The 22,706-nt window shown below is 38.8% G+C and overlaps 1 protein-coding gene across 5 annotated transcripts in view; it reads left to right on the forward strand.

Moving 5' to 3' along the window:
• Positions 1–22,706, forward strand: part of htr4 (5-hydroxytryptamine receptor 4) — a 196,291-nt gene that overhangs the window by 56,832 nt on the left and 116,753 nt on the right. For 4 of the 5 annotated variants that reach the window (XM_051420059.1, XM_051420061.1, XM_051420058.1 and 1 more), the window contains exon 2: positions 8,001–8,079. In XM_051420059.1, coding sequence (XP_051276019.1) covers positions 8,024–8,079 — 56 coding nt within the window. In that variant the 5' untranslated portion in view covers positions 8,001–8,023. Of the gene's footprint in view, positions 1–8,000; positions 8,080–20,264; positions 20,368–22,706 lie in introns of all 5 variants that reach the window. The other variant, XM_051420062.1, reaches the window with a different exon arrangement.

The following is a 22,706-nucleotide window of genomic DNA, read 5'->3' on the forward strand; positions in this document are numbered from 1 at the left end:
ATCTGATTTTAAGGGGTGGGCCTATGTGTATGATTTGTGTCATCACAAATAGTTTGTTAGGAAGTCAGTCCTGGTCCAGTATGCAAATTCTACAGGTGTGATGTGGAAACTTGAAGCCACCAAGGAATCTTTAGAACATATTACTATAGGCTACTAAGAAGCGAAAGTAGATGTAAAAAAATAAAAGCCCGTATAGTACATACCACTTAAAGATGATTCACAGCTTTAGATATGCAGTATATTGCACAAATATATATTTATATACAAGAGTTCCTTACTTTTTTCTGGTGCTCAGTTTATTACCTCCAGGGGGGCCCTGTGCTGACAGCACACAGGAGCTTATTTTTGAAGATTTGCCCCACCTTTACTGGAAACCTTTGGCTGAACCTGAGGAGACCTGAACCAGCTCTACCACACAGTTTAACAAACACAGTCAAGCCCTCTATCCCCATGATGCAGTCTGCAGTTGTCTACTGGTCTCGGTGTGTCTGCCTCTGTTGTTTGTGCTCACTCACAGTTTATGTCTCCAATTAGTTTGCTTGTTTGCTCGCTTTTTACTTTACTGTTTCTTTCTTTCCAGGCAGTTGCATTTTATTCCTTTCTGATTAGTTTTTTGCTCTGTGCTTAAACTTCGGCTCCTCCCAGTACAAACTCCAGTAGCAGGAGAACAGGAACCATTGATTTAACTGGTTCCTCTTGTTGGCAGAACAGGAACACCAGCTGCAGCAGTGTGTCCAGCTGCATCCTCTGGGGGCTAACATGGGCAATCCCATCACAAAAACACCTGTGGGTTATATATGAAAATAGCCTGAGTAATATATCAGCATGCTAACAAGCATTAGGACTGTAACATGAATAAAAAATATTAGGTTGGTAGAATTTAAGCTTACCAACCAACTTTATTATGTTAATGCTTATAGTGTTATTTTAGACCCTTGCAAGGAATCAGTGATCCAAGATTCACAACAATCAGACAGTGGCTCCTGCAGGAGGTCAGTTACGTGCCCATGCAGGAACAACGCCCAGTCTGTGCTGCCATGTTGACCTAGTGCCAGCAGTGTCTAAATTACAGGTCATGTGACTCACTTGACTTGGGCCCATATTTCTGAGCATCACACAGATTCAAAATGTACCCTTGGAATTATCACAACAAGCCATTGTGTCCATTAAAAGTTTAAAAGTAAGAAAACAGACAGAAAACTCAAATTCCAATTCAGTTTTTCTGACTTCAAAGGGCCAGGAATATGGATAATTTACAAAAGCAACATAATCAATACAAAAAACTGCTATGTGGCAGTCTCATTAAGGAACACATCTAGTACCTGAAATCAGCCAGGGCTCACCAGAACTGAATACAGGCACTTCTTATTTTTGTCCACGAGTACCCTTACTTCCTATTGCCACCTGTAAGTTTAAGTATGCACTCCTAAATGAGTGCGTACGCTTGATTTTTTTCTCGCCAGCATTCTGCTGTGCCTCTGATTGGCTAGTGTTTGTTTTTTATGGGGGCTTGTATTGCCTTTAATTGATAGTGACAGCTGAGGAGGGACAGGAACGAGGCGGGGAATGACACGCAGCAAAGGGCCGCAGGTTGGATTTGAACCCTGGGCCACTGCAGCAAGGACTTCTTGTTGCTTTGTTGTTTTGATTGGTTAGGTTTAGGCATGAGCAGTGAGACAGTTAAAATGTCAGGGTCAGAGCCAATCAGAGACAGAGTAGGGACAGGTCTTAACAAAAAATACCAAAATAATTACTTATGTTACGGTTAGGGCTGTGCTGAATTAGAGTACTGGCACCTTTTTTGGTCTAATTCAGGTAGTGAACACAACCAAACATTGATGCCCACAAATGTCGCATCGATCTCCTCCATATCCCTGCACTTAGTTCATCAACATTTTAACAAGTCTTGTCAGAAAACCAGACAGTCAACAGGTTAAGTTGACTGAGGTTAATAGACTCTCAGGATGGGAGTGTCACATCGAGACAGGAACACCCCACCATGACTCCATTCAGACACCTCTCCAAAACTGAGGGGCAGCTGGTGGCTGAACTTTAAATATTTGATGAGATTCAGTCAGGAATGTTCTGTCAGCTGCTTCCTTAACGGCTGCAGTGAGACACAGACACCGAGTAAACAGACTTTAGCCCTATTACGACCAACAGCCGTTTTATTTCACACAAGTAAACATAACCATTGACACTTTCTCATATTATCAGTGGCTGTGTTTACATTTATGTACATTAACTGTGCTCTTGGCTGTACTTTGGTAATGTTAAACTGTTATGATGCACTTTGGATACCCTGCAGCTGAGTCTCCCCATTCATGTTGCCATGAATAAACCACTTAACAGAATATTTCTGTCCACTTGTGATGTCCCGCCCACTGCTCAAACAGCCTGCCAGCTATTAAAGCGATGTGGCTTTTCTGGCTCCTCTGCCTCTGCTTGTTGCCATGGCTTCTGTTGATATCAGGATGTACCCATAATGCAGTGAAAGTCCCACACTTTTTGATGTTTCTGTGCTACAGCGGCAGTGACAGAAAGAAGGCAGGCATCTTAACAGTGTGTCTTATTAGCGGAGCATGAGCTTACCTGGGCCCCTCTGACTCGACTCTTATGTTTTCAGGCATCCACCCAAAATCAGTTTGCCTGAGTCACCAGATTATGAAACTACTGGTGCATGAAAATGCAGCAATTTGCTGTATCATGTCTGTCTCCTCCTGACTCTTTTTTTGCTCAGTTTGTTTTTCCTCTTCTGCCATTATCTATCTTTCTTTCACTTTGCTCCATCACTTTCTCACACTGTCATCATTTTCCTTGTAGTCCTCCTTTGCTCCTCTCTGTGTGACAGGATGAGAGCTGACAGACCCCGGTAAACCCTCTCAGCAGCCTCGCCCATTAGCTCTGTCATGCGTTCAACTCGCCTCGCCTCCCCGACTGTGTGTATTATAGAACAGAGTCGGCAGGCCCGCCGCGACCTTAAGACAGTGCCAAGGAGATTTCAGAGTGGTGGCAAATCAGTCTTATGATGATATAATAATCTGTTCTGGATTAATGAGTGCTCAGTCGCACTGGTGCCATGACCTGCATTGTACATGTGTAGGAAGGAGGTGGGAAAATCTGTATCAGTATGTACTTTTGTGGCCATGTGAGCGTGTGTTCTGCCACACAAATCCCTGTGCATTCATGTTCTGATTTGAAGGTGCTCCGATTTAGTTCATAGGTAGGAGAACAGCAGCAGGAAAAATAACTAAAAAGGTCTTTACCAGTTGTGTAGAAGGATTTGTGAGGCGAAATAACAGCCCATGTGGTGACACCAATACACACTGGTGCGATTTTCCCACCTTTCTTCTATACACTGCAAGTCATAGCACTCATGTGGTGAAAAATCTGTCCAATAAAGTTTGTACGTTCATGGTATTAAATGTAAATGCAGTTACACAATGCAACCATAGTGATGTTCTCCAATCTGGGCTACTACTTGCTGTTGGACAGCTGGGGTTATTATTAAGTTATATTTAGGAAAAATGTACCACACCTGGCCATGCATGGATCTTCATCCTCTCGCCCCTTGCTATTAAACTTAGATAAAGCTACACTAAATTAATTATATCTTCAAAAAATTAAGGAATGTTACATAACAAAACCACTACAGCGCTGACAATGGTCCATCATTGTAAAACCAGATAAATTAATTTAACATAAAACACTGTTGAAACTGCTAACATCAGAATCTTTAAGTAACACAAACTTTTTTAGGTTAAAAAAGATTCTTGATTAAGCAGCTTTTACTAATAATTTGAAGTGGCACTAACGTAATTGTGTATGTCACAGAAACATTCCTGATTAAGTTGTTTTTACTAGGTATTATGTTTTCACAGTAAAAATAAAAATTACAAAATGATGTCATTCTCACTTAAAATTACTAAAGCTCCTTAAGCAAGATTGAAGACTAAATATATTTAGTTTTACTTAAAAAGTTTGATGTAATCAGTTTCAACAACTTGTAGAGTTTAATTAACTTAACAGTGATTGAAGCTGTGATTGTTTTAGCCTAGTGCAGTTGCAGATTGTCACCCTTTCTAAGCGCGAAGGAGAAAATACTGTGGCCACGAAACTCACAAAAAATGGAACGGACTCTATGGAATGTGACCCGCAGTGTATTTAGATAAAAACGGCTAATTCTAATAGAAAATAAAACACAACAATACCTATATTCAGATGAATGAATAAATGTTACACACTGGATCTTTCATTTCTAAATTCTTTCAAACCATAGACTGTCTGTTTGTTAAAACACTTGATTTCTGTTTCTCTTTATGTGCAGAGGATGTGATGAAGTGATGTGTGCAGGATTTGTTGTTGTTGTTGTTGTTGAAAGGCAACTTTTGCTGAGCTGGGCTCACTAGCTGGAGTAATGTAGTGAGTAATGTAACTAATTACGTCTGCTGAGGTGTAATTAGAAAATGAATGTAGTCCTGGTTCTGGAGTACATTTTTCAAGTAGCTTGCCCAACACTGCTGCCAACACATACAACCTGGACTAACTGAGTGCCATTTAAACACCAGAATGTGTTAACTTTGGCACTTGCCACATAGACAGCTGCCCTAATTATTCAGAGATGATGGAAACAACATAATGGATTTCTCATGGTGTGGAGATTCTGTGTCTGCAGAGCACTCATTGCTTTGTGTTGTGCAGTGAGCCTAATTTATTTTGGCCGAGACAGACGACCACCCACCTAGAGCCGAAGTGTCTGTCCTAGGTTTCTGCCTTTTAACAGGCAGTTTTTCCTTGCCCCCGTCGCCAAGTGCTTGCTCATGGTGGTACCTTTGGGTCTCTGTAAATGTTATAAGGAGTTCGGTCTAGACCTACTCTATTTGAAAAGTGTCCTGAGATAACTTCTGTTATGAATTGGGGCTATACAAATAAAATTGAATTGAATTGAATTGAATTTAATGCTTAGATCCAGTCCCATTAGTGATTATCAGGTGGGGTCTAGCAGCTTGTGTGTGTGTGTGTGTGTGTGTGTGTGTGTGTGTGTGTGTGTGTGTGTGTGTGTGTGTGTGTGTCCAAGTGTATGTATTGATGTACTGTATACTATGGCAAAATACTGCATATCAGTGGTTTCTTAAGGTCACAAGTCAATATGAAAGCAAGACAAGTTAATGTCTTTATCCCAGCCATTTTGTAGAGTTAATAGAGGCTCTTCATTCTTAATTAGTACATTACGTTTACAAAATAATTATCAAACTGTACATGATGCTCTCACATCTTGATGTTCAGATATTAAATTCAAGAATTTCATTTTCTCTGGCTCTAGACATATTTAATATATAGCCATAGATTTATTATGCTTTACTGTGATTTGCTTTTTAATCTGAGGTCCAACCTATCCAAATATGTAGATATGAGAGCTTTACCCTTTATTATAAAAGAAATTAGGCAAGCCTAAAGTTTGTGTGTGTGTGTGTGTGTGTGTGTGTGTGTGTGTGTGTGTGTGTGTGTGTAGGTGTGTTTGTGTGTGTGTGTGTGTGTGTATGCTTGGTCTTCAAATGTGAATGGAATATGTGCCATTTGCTTGAATCCAAAGCACCTCACAACATCTCAGGAATCCTTTATGCCTGAGTACATACAAACATGCATGCTTGTTTGGTTTGGTGGATGGATTTGCATGTGTTTGTGTGTGAATATAGATGAGGTTACGTCTACCAGCACAGAGCTGCACACATGTATTCATGAGACACTCGATTAAGGCCATCTCCTTTATTCTGAGTGCATCATATGTGAGGATAAATCTTCCTGACAGGCACACAAACACCCATATATATACTTGTACATGAAGATTATTCATCGGGACATTTTCATATGTCATTGTGATAGTCCAGCTAACCTTTAACCTCGTTTCTATAGGTCTCATTTAAACCATGTGTTGTGCTAATCATTTTTGGTCCTTCTTCCTTGGTGCTGCAAGGTTAGCTAGTTTCTATATGTCCATCAAATCTTTTGTTTTCTGGAATAGACGCCCCTAAAAGCGTCCAGTTTAAAGGCTCCTGGTAGAGTTTTATTGCAAAAAAAAGTTATGTCTGCAGTCACTGTTTATCCTCTGGGAGCCTGTGTTTAACCAGTAAAACAAAAAATAAGATGAAAACTAAGCCTTGATAATAAAAATAAATTCCATGTTAAGATAAAAAAGTATTTGTTTATCCTATAATTTTAAATTATCATGAACATTGTTAGTTTTCAAATAATTGTTTTATTTTACTGGTGGAAATGGGTTTCCATGAAGTCTAACAAACATGTTGAATGCATTTCAAAGCTTGCATTGTTTTCTGTCTCCTTTATTCCCCAACTACCAATAAAGTGGAACAATAAGGTGTTTTTCTGCAAAACAATTTCCACATTAAAACCCTTAAAAAGGAATCTACAATTTCCAGAAATTCCAGAATCTCTGAATATGTAAATGTTGTCCATTCTCAGTGTATGTGCACTGGTGCCTTCAAGTTTCTACATCACACAACCCATTTGTGATGTCACAAATCATGCTGGTAGGCAAAAAATCAGACTTCCAATGAGCACAGAGAAACTTTCCACTTTCAGCAGATGAATGTCAAAACATCCTTCTAGTGTCAAACTCTGCTCATACATCATTCAAACAGCACACTGTAGGAACTAGAAGAACAGATTTTCATGGCTGTGAAAACTCCAGAATAATTCATCCATATGATTGTTGACTTTAAGTGCGCCAGTCTGGTGAGCGTGTGCATTCGGCATCTTAAACACATGACATCTGTTGGATGGTAATCCAGCTTACACTAATGTAATATAAGTCAGTGTTTACATGAGTGTATGGTTGCCTGATTGTTTGGTCTTGTGCATCTGTGTGTTGTGAGAGACAGAGAGAATATTGTGTAAGAAGATTATGTACGGCACAATTACTCTAGATGTCACAAAACTGGGCTTACTTCATGTTAGTACCAAGACTCAAGCGAAATCATGAAAGAACATTGTTTTTGTGTGACATTTTTTGCTATTTTTAGAGTTATAGAGTTAATTTGTTACCCCTGTTGTTGCTTATTTAGTAACAGAAAAAACAATGTATTCACACTGCCTAACACAAAACACCAATTGTCTGTGGAGTTGAGTTGAAGTATAAAAATGAAAATGTATTAATTTTATTTATGTTGATAGCATGATTGTTGATTGATAGCAGTTACATCATGTCATAGTGCATTATATTATCTTATAGGCTACCCAGGATTGTCTCCATTTTAGAAATGTGTTGATGTATTTTTCAACCCGGACCCCATTTTTCACATGTTTTGTATATAAGTGACTAATGGATTCGGTAAATACTGCTGTTTTTTCCAAAATGTTTCCGATAATTAAATTGGAGATATGATGTGAAATCCAGTTGATTGTGAAATTACTACACAACCTGTTAGTATAATGTAAGGATAAGTTGACCTCTCAACTGCTGAATTGTTTTAGTTATTCATTTGCTTACTTTGCTTAACCAGGAGTTCTCTTAGCAAACATTACACATTTTCACAATAAAGGTGTGGCCAAAAATGCTAATAAAATAGGAGCGTTTTATTTTAGATTGTTCTATGTGCAATGCATAATAAGAAAAGGAAGTTTAGAAAGGCAGTTCAACCTTCAGTTTAACTTAAATTAGTTATTGAATTTGCACTAAAGATTTATGCCAGCTTAAAAGTTTGGCTGATCAAGTTTAACATCAGTCTACCCTCTACTAAATCCAACATTGTAGCCCCCAAAATCTGAGGCAGCACACAGTGCTGGCCAGTTGGCAGCAGACTTCAAATGTCAAAGAAAATTGATGCATTTGCATAATTTTAATATGCTTTAATAAGTTTATGTTAATGTAATCTACAAAGTCTGTTGACTGCATGAATTGTTTTATATTTGTAATTAAAAGTTCAGCCTATAATAATATAAATGATTATGTTAATGTGTTAATTGTGATCTTCTGTCTGCAGGGACTCTCTGCATTTATGGTTACATGAATGTCAGCGCTGCAGGCCAGATGCCGGTGACGGAGGAGCTTGTCAGTGAGAGGTGAGTGTTAATCAGCTTTGATGTAGAATAATCACTGGATTTGTGATTGAACACTTCCTGACAACGGTCACATTACTTAACGCACAACACATCAAAGCAAATGCAAACTTATGACATTTAGTTTTTGTCTCTTTTTAAAAAGTAGATAGACTGTTGTATTGCATGTGATCATCAATTTCATCTGTGGACATAAACTGCTATATGAGCTGTAGTTACTAGGGCTGAAACGAGTAGCAGGTATAGGTAATGTACTTTTTTTGAGTAAGAGTATCAAATGGGTAAAAAGTGTCTTTACCAACTTTTATTAAAAAACTTAAAAAGTTCTCTTTTGTGATCAAAAACATTGCTCTGAAGTTCAGTTCTAAGAATTATTGCAACTTCTGATCAACCCATGTTAATTTCAGGCTTAAATTAACAACAAGATACACTCGCTCCTCCCCAGTAGTTACTGATTCAAATTTCCACTGGGGACACTTAAAACTCGATATGTAACATTCACCTAAACTTGGCGGTTCTGGATGCATCTGTAAATGTACCATTGCACATTCGTTGTCTTTACTTTGTATGAGGCAGCCCCTGCATGTAAACTTTCAAAAACATTATTGAACACTATTAAGGATTGGGGGCACTTTGTTGGTTTATTGTTCTTTTTAATTCCTACATTAATAAATATACCTTTTCCCAATATGTTATTTGTTTTGTCAATGGAGGTTGATTGGTGAGCTGAAAGCAGCATGCAGTAATTTACTTGAATTGTGTTCTCTTGAATTAGTAAATGAATCCATTATGTTTGCATCTGTACATCTGACACACCTCCGTGACCTTAATTAGTACGGATGCCAAAGGGTAATTGATGATAGGACACTTCATTTCTTAACAGACTCGCTGAAAAAACAACATAAAGTGTCTTAGCACAGTGCTGTTCCACCCCGAACTTCTAGAGGGATGACCATTCATCCAAAAGATGTGGTTACTGGTTGGCTCCAAAGTCTTCCACAGGTGTTGATCTGGTGGCTGTGGTGATGTCACTGTAATACTTGTTCAAGTGTCTCTTTAATTTGTCAGTCATGGGCGTATACAATAAACACTGTATCAAAATAAACAAGTACAAGTGACCACCAGTGTGCACCATTTGTAGTCTCTTCTCAATGCCCTACAAAATGATAATAAAGTGAAAGCAAAAACTATTGGAATTACCACTAGTCATTGTGCTTGTAGGTTTATTGTGTGTGCCTGGATTGTTCATCCATTCATCCACACAAACCTTTGTCTGTTCTTTATCTGGAAACATAGCAGACTTGGCTGCTACCACATTGTGTAATAAGCCAGCCTTAAAGTTCTGCAGATCCAGAAGTGACTTGACTGCCCTCGTTTCTTCTTCAAGCGGATTCTCTTCTTTCAATTTTTTGTTTTAGCTGAGGAAACAATAGACTGTGGGATTTCTACTGCTCTGCTCACTGCCTCTGTAGTTGTCTTTCCCTCAGGCTTGTTGCTTTGATTAAAACGGGGATACTGCTGAGACTGTTGGGTGGTCTCTTTTCGCTGCTTTGGAATTTAAAGAGTCGTTTTATTGCTTCCACCGCTTGGCTAATGTCCTTTAGCCCTGAGGGCACGAGAGAGAGATTTGAATTTTTCCTAAATCATCTCTGCCAAGGTTGGACCACTTTTTTGTGTGCTGTGTGCTTTGACTCACAGACCCACAGACTGATAAGAAGAGAAAAAGATGCAACGATTAATGAAACCGAAGGACAGATGGGAATATCACAGGCAGATTGAAGAAGAATGAATGTCTCTAATAATCTTCAAATGAGAAGAAAACTCTTCCTATTGTGGACATTTTGCTCTTGTTCACTTTTGCGTTTGTTTGATTATTTGGATGACTATTCGGTGTTACCTTGGCAACAGCAAGCCTCTTTCCAAAGTAACTATGGTAGAGATAAGAGCTGGAGCCCAGTAGGACTGCTAAACATCCCCAGCACATCATCCCTATCACCTACAGATAACAATGACTCCTCGACTCTGTAAACATCTCATTAGATTTTGGAATTTGGTGTCTCAGCCTGTTTCTGACCCTTATTTGTACATAATTAAATATAGCAGAGGTGCAGTAGTAAATACAGAGGTGGGGCCACCATAACTGAATTGAAATTTGGGTCCCTATTTGGTTTATACAATGTGTTGTTTCAGTATGTGTGCTCTTAAATAGACATATTTTCTTTCTGTTGGATGTTGCTTTTTATTGTACTTTGTATCTTTTTGTTTTTTTTAGTGCTATTGTCTGACCGATGACGTATATGCTTTGAGTGGATCAAGTTGATCACCTCTCAAGCTAATCACTATAGTTCTCTGATTGGACGGTTGAATGATTGAGGCAGCTCCTATATGTGTATATATAAAGTGTCATCATGCTGCCCATGTATCTGCTGAAGGTTGTATAGACTGACCTAGTTATTTTTGTGAAAAAGTTTTGTTAAGAAAAACTAGTCTATGTGCCTTATTGTACAATCATCATAGAAACTGGGAAATTGAGATGCTACCACAGTATTAGTAGTATTGAAGTATACAGTAACAATATTGAACCCCTTGAATCTAATTGATGCAAATGATTTAAAAAGGCACAACTGCTCTCACATGGCTGAAGTAAGCGTGACTTCCAGTGTCCACTGCAAATAAATATCCGGAAATTTGCTGAATACGTTAAAAAAATGACATCCCCTATCACTCAACATCTTGCAGTATTCATCCTAGTTTTTTTTCTTCCATGTAAAAGTCATTCAGACATTTTCAGGCTAATTGTGAAGCTGATTCAGTATGACTTTTTCTTGATGCACCAAACTGTCAATAATGGTGATGAAGATAGAAATATATTTATATTGTGGCATAATAATAATAGCACCTTGTAAACTCGAATGTGGATCAATGATAAAATATAAAAAATGTAATATTTTTTTCCCTTGGCCAGAGGTCCAATCAGTCCAATGAGCTCAATGAAAAAGTACAAAAAAGATTAAGATGATGCAGACAACAAAATGGGGAAATTATGGTAGAAGGATGTGTCGGTTTGGTAAAGGATAAGATTTAGGGGATTCATGTGAAAGGCTAAGAACTTCACAAGTGCAGTAAGACAAGCTTGTCTGTGAGATGGTAGGGTTGCACTACGTGACCCAGTTTTGTGTAGTGATGTTATGAATGCTTCTCATATCTGGTTGATAGCAGTAATGTGGAGCCTCCAGCAGCCTTGAGCGAAACCCAACGGCTCCAGCCAGTAAGTATGATTAATGACGTGGTCTCATACCGGCCCACGCAGTGCCCTACATACATACATCCGATAGTGTCACATATGTGTTAGCATGCTGTTTGTTTGGTTGATGACACAAGTCAAGATGAGGTGGTAGATAAGTGACAGAAAAACACCAATACAGGCATACATTGGCAAACATCAATTTCCATTTTAATGCCAAATTAGCATCATTAGCATACTTCTTAATTTTCAACCAACTATTTCTTAATTAGTAGAGATTTTATCTGATGTTGCTGCTAACTTACCAGGAGGCCAAAAAAATCTATATTTGTCATATCACACATGTTGTGCTGCATGTTCTGGCAGCGTGGCGTCACATTACTGTCTTATCTGTCAACTTTGGTTGTTTTTAAAGTGCTCAACAAATAAAGTTGGATTGGATTGGATATGCCATACATCTAGTCTTTACAGTTTGCAGGAGTTTGTCTTCTGGCATGGATTATTTACCAGTTACACATTTTAACATCAGCTCCTGTGCCATGCCAAATGTGGTCCACATAATGAACACTTTATGGGGCTTAGAAATTTTAAATGAGCTACAGTAGCATCACTCTGAAATGATTAGCCACTTCCTCAGTTGGACAGATTTACTAGTATCTTCACAGGACCTTAGGGAATAGTTGTGTTGTCAGGTGACTTAAGACATAGCTCCATATTATTATGTTTCTCTCTGAATCATTGGCAATCAAAGGAACAAACACAATCAAGTACAACCAATATTCTTTATCAGGTATGCGATATAAATTACTAACTTGTACAAAAGCTTCACTCTTAGAGTTCTCAATAAAAATGCTCAAAGTTAAACATGCAAATCTTTCATATATGCCATGTTGTAACAACACATTATGTAATAACTTGACAAAATGTATTTTATATTCACTTAATTATGCAATAACACCTGCATTTTGTAACACACCTTGCAATAAACAGCATGAACCCAATATGTAGTACATTTTCCACATTTTGTAATAAATAATTTTATTTATTTTTTTATTAGCTGCATTTTGAATAAGCTGGAGCTTTTTGGTGGTCTTTATGGGGAGCCCTGTCAGAAGGCCACAAATGCTGGTGTTATTACACAATGAAGTGAAAATGTGTTACATTTTGTCAAGCTATTACACAATGTTACATTTAAGCTGGTTCAAAGTTACAGTCCTAATAAGTATTCTTGCTTGTACATTAAAGAGTATTGTCATTGCCTCACAGCAAAGAATCTTAATTTTTGATTAGCCAACATTGCTCCTAATGCATAACCCCACTCTTCCACAGTTTCTGAACGGTTTTGATTGGTGGAGACTTGTCAAGGGGGGGACATGATACATTTTTCATGTCACACACATTTTACATAAGAATGTTGCAAGGGAATGTGCAGATGGTTTGGAGTCATGCCTCATATGATCTTATGACATCCATTTAATTGGTATCTTTAATTGCCAAATATATGCTATCACAAGAACAACAGTATTTGGTCAATGGATCGCCCTGTTCCCCAATATATACTAGTCCATTCATGTGTGTGTACATAAACAGTACTGTAGATCTTCTATATGGACAGGGTGTGATGCATCCCACGTATGAAATGGTAGGTAATTGTTGATAGCATGTACTGCTAGCTTTGCACTCAATAAACATGACTTTTTAAATGCATCAAGTTTGGAATCTACATATTTACAGTACTGGAAGTGTGGCATAATGCAGATGTAGCAGAAACTGTCTTTTCATCAATGCACAGGGTATCAGGGTAAGCCAATCGGAGGCTAGAGTAGGGTGGGTTAAGATTTCGCCATCCTGGGAACAAAAATATTGCTAATGTTTGCACCTGTTTGAATTTGGGCCATTAAGAGGAGCTAGCAACTATGTATTACATAGCCCACCTTTGGAGTCCCTTTCAGGAAATGCTCTTGAGAAATTGTTATGCCCTAACAGGGAAATGAAATATCTGCCTAAAGAGCCTAAAGTCAATACGATGCAGTCAGTCAGACTCAGAGCAATCTGATAGCAGCGAGAGTCTCTTTCCTCCTCTTGAATCAGCTTTCCCTCTCGCTCTACTGTTTACCTTCCCTCTCCTCACCACCTCTGGTGTCCTGTGACATATCCTGTTTTCTGGATGATTGCTTTCAACTGGAGAGTTCGGCCCTTAGACAGCATGAATCCAAACAGAAGGATGGAAAGAGCAGGTCGCCTCTGCCTGCTTGTGTTGGTACAGTACATTTGTCAATTGTTTGCTCATTCATTCTCTTGTTTGCTCATTCAATAAGTGCATTCAGCTGTTTATTCTTTTTTTTTCATCAATGTAATCCATTCAGGACACAGCTAGAGATGGATAAGGCCTGCTAGTGATGGTAATGATGCAGAAGATTACTAGTGTCAAACAAATCAGCTGCGCTGTAAGAAAACTGTTTTCTCAAATAACCACATGACCTTTGAATTATTGTTGTCCTGCCCCCAAAACGTGTTAATATGATCTACCAGATCACCAGAAAGGTTGGATTTAAGCCAAACGATGGACTTTGAATGCAGCTCATCACACTTATAAAATATTATGGCTGACAACATTAAATAACTTTTTCATAATAAATACTGGGAATTCTTCTCCTAAGAGTGATAATGATAAATTATACATAAACCTTCATGCTCAACAAAACAGGAAGTTAACAGCTAACCTCTTTAGCATCTGTCACTGTTGTTTTTGAGCCACTTATTGTGTCAACATCACACACACCCAGCGTTAAACCACACCCATAGCTCATGCTGTAGCTGCCAGTAGTTCCTCATACGACGCTGATTGGTCCGAACCACTGTGGTTAAACACAAGTGCATAGCTTGAGGTCTGGCTAGATAGATTATTGCATGATACTGTGATTTTGTCATCTTGAGTCCAGCTGCCTTGTACGGTTACTGTAGTTAGGAGGTTTTTGTTTAGTTTTGGCAACAACCATGGCCATGGGTTGAAAAAAAAATGGTAGTTTAGGAATCTGTAATAGTTAAGAAAGAAACCAAGTGCACACAGGTGAATAGAATGAGACAGATACATTTAAGTGATTGGTCAGCCCAGTATCTGTAGGGAAATACCTCATTTGAAAGGTTCTGCCCCTCAGAATTCACGTCCAACGCTAATGCTCAGTGCCAACACAAGTGGCGTGTATATATGTAGCTCACTCTGTAGGGACTTGGGAAGTCGAGCAGGGACCACAGTATGGAGTGTGGACTGGTAGCTGGAGAGGTGCCAGTTCTGCCTCCTGTGCACTGCTGAGGTGCTCTTGAGCAAGGCAACCTAACCCCTAACTTCTCCCAGAGCGCTGCTACATGGCAGCCCATCACTCCACCGTCTCTGCATGTCTACAAGCCCTGTGTGTTGATTCTATTTCCGTCCTATGTGTAAACCTTAAGTAAAAATGGCACACCAAAAACACACCCAGTATGAATTCAAGGTTTACCCTCCATACCACATTATCTTTTCATAACATCCGTCACCTCAAGCCACCTGTACATAACTGAACTACATAACTACTAACTTAACACATTGATTCTTCACTGCAGTGTTGGCGGCAGTTTACAGCTCAATCTGAGTTTATTTGACTATTTTTCTATCCCTCCATTCAAGCCCCACTTTTGCCGTTTGGTGGCTGTGTAGCAGAGTGCAGACTTGGCAGCCAACACAGTGCACCGTCTTTTTCAAATCTGAATAATTCATTCAGTAACAGCTTACGTAATCTCAATAAGAAATCCTCCATTCATACAAAAAATCATTTGCTTGCTGAAGCTCAGCATGCACACACACTAACTGAGGCGTTGACAGAAAAAAAGGACGCCTAGGCTCCCATTCAACTTAGGCAGGATCATATCTGAATCGAAGCACGCCAAAGATGCTGTCAAAATCTCCGGCAATGAAACTGACATCTGCCAAGCGTTTGATCCTGTTATCCTCCCAGTTGGACAGGAGTCGGCAGGAGGTGGAGGGTGTGTTGAGGGTGGGTTGAGTGCTCCATTATACAGCGTTTCCAACCCTTATCCATTCATGCCTGACAAGGTGATTTATCCCACCTGTCACTGATAGCACTTCCAGGCACATGTCGGCTCAGCCTCCTCCTGCTCTTTGACCCTCTCCTTTCAGAAAATGACACACATCCTGTTAGATCCTCCGTCACCCTGTTTTCCAACACATCTCGTGGCATCTCGAATGAACTTTTTTCAAAGGCTGACAACAACATTGTTTAGACAAAATCTTGTTAAAGCTGCACCATATTTTATGATGAATGGATCAAATGACAGTGTATAAGCTGAAAGGGGTCACTGGTTAACTCACAGAGAATTATCCTTCAAATCAGCAGCTTTACCAAGTGTTTTGGTCTCTTTTTAAATTAACTAATCCAAAATCATGTCATTTTAACTTCTGATAGAAAATCAATCACAATATTCAAATCACGAAATATGACCTTTTTAACACCCTTTCAAGCTTAGTGACAATCTTGAGATTGTTAGCCAGCAGTGGTTAATATTCACAAGAGATGATATTATACTAAATTAATTGTACGATATAAAGTTAGAGAAATAGAGATGGGAGAAAAATGCCTGGATCGGGATCATCTGTATTATTTTTAATTCAGTGATACTGTCTAGAGAATTCCCTTTTTTGCCAGATCAAATAGAATGGAAAAGCAAAAATCAAAAGAAACGAGTACATAAACCCATAATCCTCTTTGACTCTATTTTGTAGTGTGCAGACAGCAGGGGTTCTGCAGGTTTTAACAGCTTAAATTTACGACTTTATAAGACCATTAAGGCAATTTAAGACCTATTTCCGACCATACTGGCAAAAAAAAGTACGAAGGATATGTAGGAAAAATGGTACCATTTCGGTTTCGACTGACAAATGCAACTTTATACAAGTAACTTTATTAATCCAATCATTTTTTAAGACCTTTTTAAAATCATATTATCATGTAATCATAAGACATTTTAAGGTCTAAAATTCAGATTATTGGATTTTATACTTTTTTAGACCCCTCGGACATCCTGTGATTGACAGTGTCTGGTTTCCATATCAAGCAGGCTGTAAAAAACTGCCAAGAAATTCACATTTTCAGTTGAACACAGTATCCATATCTATCTTCAGTATATAGTGCTCTGCACAGGTAACCATTTCACACTGACTATATGAATCAAATTCAAGGGGTGGTGCGGAATATTTTAATATTAATTTTCCTGCTTTCATCCCTCACCAAGTTCAAGACTACCATTTATCACTGGGAGATGCTGAATGTTCATCCTGCAGCACTGATACAGGACAAAAGCAGGATAAATGAAGTTAGAGGAACTTCTCCATTAGCTACCTTTCCAAAATGTCACGCCGACTCTGGATACAGAGAAGATGTTTCAACACAAAAAAAATGACAAAAAAGGAAATAAAACTTAAAAGAGGGGCTGGAAGAATGTCTCTGCCAGCTTCTCCACTGAAACAAATATGGCACATTTCATGTTGAAGTGGAGAACAATTAGCTAATTTGTGCTGACAAGTGGCTCGGAGCTAAAGTCTGCCCAGTGTTTTCACACAGAGTTCTCTTTGATACACACAGGCAAAGGACTGCTGCAGAAAGTGTGTATGATCTTATTGACACACACACACACACACACACACAGAGGGCAGCCATGCAGTACCAGTCAGGAGTGTGTTTTAATGATGTGAAGGAAAACAAGGAAACACTGCTGTTTGCATTGGGTTCCTGTGTTGTGCTTTTAGTCGTCACTACCTCCACACCGCTGATTAAAGCCGCAGCAGCAGCTTCTCTGTGTGGAAGGGATTAGACTGGGAGAGGGAAATTACAGCCGCAGGATACACACAGGATATGCAAAACTAAATATGTAAAGGAATATCCTCCGCATGAATCTGTGCGTCAGATGGAGCTTTTAAATGATTCTTTAAAAATTATACATCAAACCTGAGATGTTACTGTTTGGAAATGTGGTAGGTAATTTAATAACAAAATGAATAATTGCAGTATAAGTATAATGCTGGTGGCAAAAACTCATATTGGCCAGTGAAGGCCAAACAATAACATGGACATGAAAATTGAATCATTGAAGAAACTAAATGAGGACAATTATGAGAACATGTTTAGAAAAGATAAGATATAGATATAGATCATTAAAATGAAATTTAATAAATGAAATAGAAATGAAATTTTTTGGGATAATATGTTCCTCCATCTGATGCCTGTGGTACCAGACTTTAAATTAGGGATAACAATTGAAGTTATTAATACCAATGCTATTCTCAATTCTGCTTATTGGTTTGATTTTTCATCAGTTATCTTATTGATTCCCGATTCATTTTCTGTGTGGGAAATACACAGGCCGCCATCTAAAATGGATCAGATGGGAGAATATTCGTTTTCATAGAGGTTTTCTTAGTTAATAAAAACAATTGCTAAGCCTGCCTTCATGGGCTAATGTTATTGAAACAAGATATTTACCCTCTGTAACAAATGTGCTGTTCGGGTGGCCAAAGCTTCATGGGGGGGGTTCGTGGCCTTCTTGATTTTAAGGCATGTAAGAAATCTTATAAAATATACACAGTAGGCCTATATCTGGGCATTTGGTTCACTCCTGTAAAGAAAAGTAAATGCAAAGTAATAAAATTGATAAGTAAATTGTCTAATAGAACAATGGCTAGGGTTGACAGCATTGATCTAAACGTTTTTGTGAGTGTCCACACAAGCTGTAATCATTTGTTAAATCTGTTGTATCAGCAGTAATTAAGCTGAAAAAGACTGACAATTGACTGGAACGTGTAACTAAGCATTGTGGCACATTCTCTTTGATCTCCTCTGGATTGGATTGGCCCTCATTTGTACGTCAATTTTGACAAAAGCTGCAAATGATTAAATGTAATTAAAAAAATGTGTCCAAATGCACCCAGATTTAATCTAAAAGAGACATCACTTTTGGTCTTATCAAATTCAGACAGTAATACACTTACCTTGTTAAAACATCTAATGTTGTGTTTGGAATGGATAATTAAATCGTCAGTGTAGTCCCTGCATTCAGGACATCTTTTCAATTTCTCTTTTAACAAAACCAAACATATCCAACGCCTGCTTATCTATTAAAACTCATCTTTTCAGCCCATTTTCAATGACATTTTGCTTAACCTTTTTAGAAATGACTGTGGTGTACTGACATTAAAATAACAAACAGCTGTGTTTAACCTCCCTTCTCATCCAGCCCTCATGAGTCAACCTGACTTGCACCTTGCAGCCCTTTTAGTAAGGTGTGTGTTTGTGTGTGTTGGGGGAAGCGAGACTCTGATTTTTGTCACTTTTGATCCTCCAAGGAAATAAGAATATGAACGAGCTGATGATTATCCGGTTGATATGACACCCATGTTTAGTCTAGCTGTGAAACCCCAAATCTTATCTAAAACATGCAGAGAGAGCAGAAAGACATTCAAATTTGATGCACATACTAATGAGTAAAGATAAGAACGTGGCACACAGATTAGCAGCAGAGGAAATACGCCGCTGATACCTGTAAGCTGTCAAAACAGTGTGAGCATTTAGCTGAAATTTGTTTCATTTGTCAGTTGGTATCACTGTTACTTCTCAACATTTCCTCTACATTCACAGTAAAAGACTGATTCTGATACTGTTAACAAGCCTGCACAGCGAGGAAAAAGAGCTGTGAAAGTAGGTGTAGTGTTTCTCAGACATCCCATTCAGAAAAAGGACACCTGCTCTTTCATTACATGAACTGTGATGAAACTGTAGACGGACGCCATAGTTTATTTAAAACCAGCTCCTCTCTGATCACATGACGCTGCTGACTGTGTCATTTGTTCAACCACTCGACCCCGGACTATATGGCACCACTTGGTTTGAGATGTTTTAACACTTTTTTTGCTACCTTCTTTCTGAATCAGAAGTCTTACAAACATATCTGTCCTTCACTCTCATTGTATCCCTGCTCTTCCTCTCTTTTTATATAATCTCTGAGTTATTGTAAGAAACAAATACCTTGACATTTGGTTAATAATGAAGCTGGCACTTCTGCTTTCACTTTCTTTTTTTAATTTAAATTCAATGTCATGCAAGTACTTGCCCAAAGAGTTGACTCTATGTCAGCATTGGGGTTCAGAGTGATTTAAAACAGTTCATGGCTTGTTGCCATGAAATGCATATGTGAATACATTTGGTGAGAATGTCAATATTAACACCAGAGTTGATGTTTTTCATCACAATACAGTCATTTCATTTAGTTTACAGCTCAAAAACCATGTTGAAGAATGCAATACCTCTTTAAAGAGATTGAAAGTTATTATAAGTGTAGAATCAACAAAGATTGACCTTTTCATACACTCATATATTGATTTTCACTGAAAATGTGTGAAGGATATTTTAATAGAAAACCATTTATGGCTACCATGTGCACACTACTTTGCAATTACTGAACTGTACAGCAATCTTGCAATGACTTGTGTTCATTGACAGATTTTGAATCCCTGAATCTGCACAGCTTTTTTGACCTTTGTGTGTGTATGTGTGTGTGTGTGTGAAGCAGGGTGTGGATGAAAACCAATTAACACTGTGCTTAGTCAAACTTGTGTAAGTAGAAATATAAAATTTCTGATTTGGTGTAAATCCAAAACACTGTATAAAAAGTCCCGTGTTTACAGCAAAGGCCTCAAGAGGATGCACAGTAATTTGCCTCAGAGTTATATTTCCATGCCCTTTGCCTGAAAGCACTTTGCAACAGTACAGTACGTGTCAGTTTTTTAAAGTGACGAATCTGAAAGGCAAATTTACTCTCTTCTGTCGTGGAAAAAGCAGCCTGCTTACTGACCTGAAATTAAGGCTCATTTTCCAAATCTATTTAACATTTCCTGCAGGGAGGCATAGTAAGCAGGCTGGCCGTCCTTCGGCTGGAGGACCATCTTATGAGAATCTGCTGAAGTGTCCTTGAGCAAGACGCTGAGGTCCTACACTCTCAAGGTATGCTGCTCGCTGGCCTCTGATCAGTCCTCTTACAAAAGCTCAGACACTAGTTTGCAAGGCGCATCCTTAAAATGATGAACAGTTTTGTTAGTTTGAATTTACGTGGAGCAGATGGGTGAAGTTTACTGCATCAGTAGCATGACATGAGTTTTCAGTCATTCAGGATACAACAGTGTTAAGTAAACAGAAAGCAAGTGACAGCTAACAGCCAAGAGAGTTAAAGGTTGTCACTGCTCAGCCCCAGTTTTCCTAGGAATTACAAAACATTTTGGCGATTTTGCAGCACACAATCTGTCTGTCAGTCTGGTGTGTGGGTTGCACTGCATCATACTGAAGTGGAGTGCAAAATTTCGTTTTAGTATGTTTTACTGATATAGTCCAGATGAGCAGCATTTTCAGGGGCAGAATGTAGAGTGGTGGCCACACCAGCTGCAACCCAGGTTTGATGTAAAATGCTATCAAATTAACTTATTTAAAATAATGTGTTAAAAACTGATATTAACACACATAATTTAATGATCAATTATGGCCACATTTTAGAATACGTCAGAGTTGACTCCACTAGGGGAACCAGGGGGCAGTTGTATGAGCTGCAATCCTGTTACGTAACGTTTTACCAGTTGAGCGAGAATTCAAGTTTTGAAAACTAAAAGTCTGTCATCAGGTGTAGGCTAGTTTAAGTTGGCTAAGCTAGCGGAATATTTTCATCCCTTTGCAGCCATGGATGAGAGTGGTTGACTGGCCCAACAGAAATTAGTTCACGGCCAAGCGTTGATGATGGTGTAGCTTTTTTTTAGTCGTTCAAGTCACTGTCAGTGGCAGCAGCTACTACCCGTCCTCCTGTTAATGCTATATTCTGCCGGGCTGATGGTGCTGTCGAACACCGCCCTGTAGGATTTCGGAGGATGTGGGTCTCAACAACTACCCCAGGAAGAGGTGTTGTCTTGTTGCCGGTTTTCTGTCATTTGGAAGAGTTCAGTCAATTCCTTGTGTTCTCCATGCCACCCTCTTGCCACCCTGTGAATATTTCTCTAGAGCCACCCTGGGCATGCTGAGCCAAACCTTTGGCCCTTGGCTGAGAGACAGATGAAGGCAGGTTTTTTGAGTGACAGAGTAACTTTTTTAATTAAAACCCTGAAACATCGGTTTGGTACCGTTTCAATTCAATTCAATTCAATTTTATTTGTATAGTGCCAATTCATAACAGAAGTTATCTCAGGACACTTTTCAAATAGAGCAGGTCTAGACCGAACTCTTCAACATTAATTACAGAGACCCAACAGTACCACCATGAGCAAGCACTTGGCGACAAGGGCAAGGAAAACTGCCTACCAGCAAAAATCATGGACTTCATGGATCTCCAGTTTTGGATTTTTATTTCACTTTAACGAATTCAAATAAAGAAATACAGTTCATGCATACATACAGGTTCTGTAATTATTTTATGTGTAGTTATTCATGAGTAAAAAGACGAATCGGAGCAGACTTGCCAAATGAAAGAGACGAAATACACACACGTATGGATACAGCAACAAACACACATTTATCCTCCACATCTTACACATTATGTTTGTTTCACTGTGTCTCTTTTACACACACATGAAAAACTGTGTATTTCTTGATCTCGGCTCATTGATAATCAAACAGCTTTAAATGAGGATGGCTGGCTCTGCTTCCAGCTTTGTCGGTGTACCATTATCCATGCCAGCAAAGTGGCATTTTCATCTGGTGTACACACTCTGGGTTTGCTTCTCACCTGCGTCTATTTGGTATTTTGGTGACTCACTGTCAGCTTGGCTGTGGTTGAGTGGGAGGGGAACTGAAGTGAGGGGGTGTCAGGAGGGATCAGGCTGTGCAGAGCAGCTCTGCTGTCACGTTGGTCCTGCTAAGACTAGATCAAGATGCACGGTGGCTTCTAGAGTATTTTCATGTCCCTACAAAGTTATGCACATTCATTTAAGATTTCTCTTAAATGAAGGAAGGACAAAATACAACACTGTGAAGTGCCAGAGTATTTTAAAGTTGATTCTATCTGCCTCCTCCTAAGCTAATTTAGGAGTGGTTCTTTTTATTCACCCTGTATCTACATCAATGACACATGGTTATCAGTGTATTCTGCAGAGATGTTTCAGTGTTGAAACAACTCTCTACGTCTCCAACTTGTTTGAGAAGAGAAAAAAAGGTAAGAAATCCCTGATAGAATTTGAAAGTAAAAAATGCTTCAGCAATCTCATCATTATTACTTATTATAACATACACTGAACAAAATTATAAACGCAGCACTTTTGTTTTTGCCCCCATTCATCATGAGCTGAACTCAAAGATCTAAGACTTTC

Source organism: Dicentrarchus labrax, unplaced genomic scaffold (genome assembly GCF_905237075.1).
Source record: "Dicentrarchus labrax unplaced genomic scaffold, dlabrax2021, whole genome shotgun sequence".
Taxonomy (NCBI): Eukaryota; Metazoa; Chordata; class Actinopteri; family Moronidae; genus Dicentrarchus; species Dicentrarchus labrax.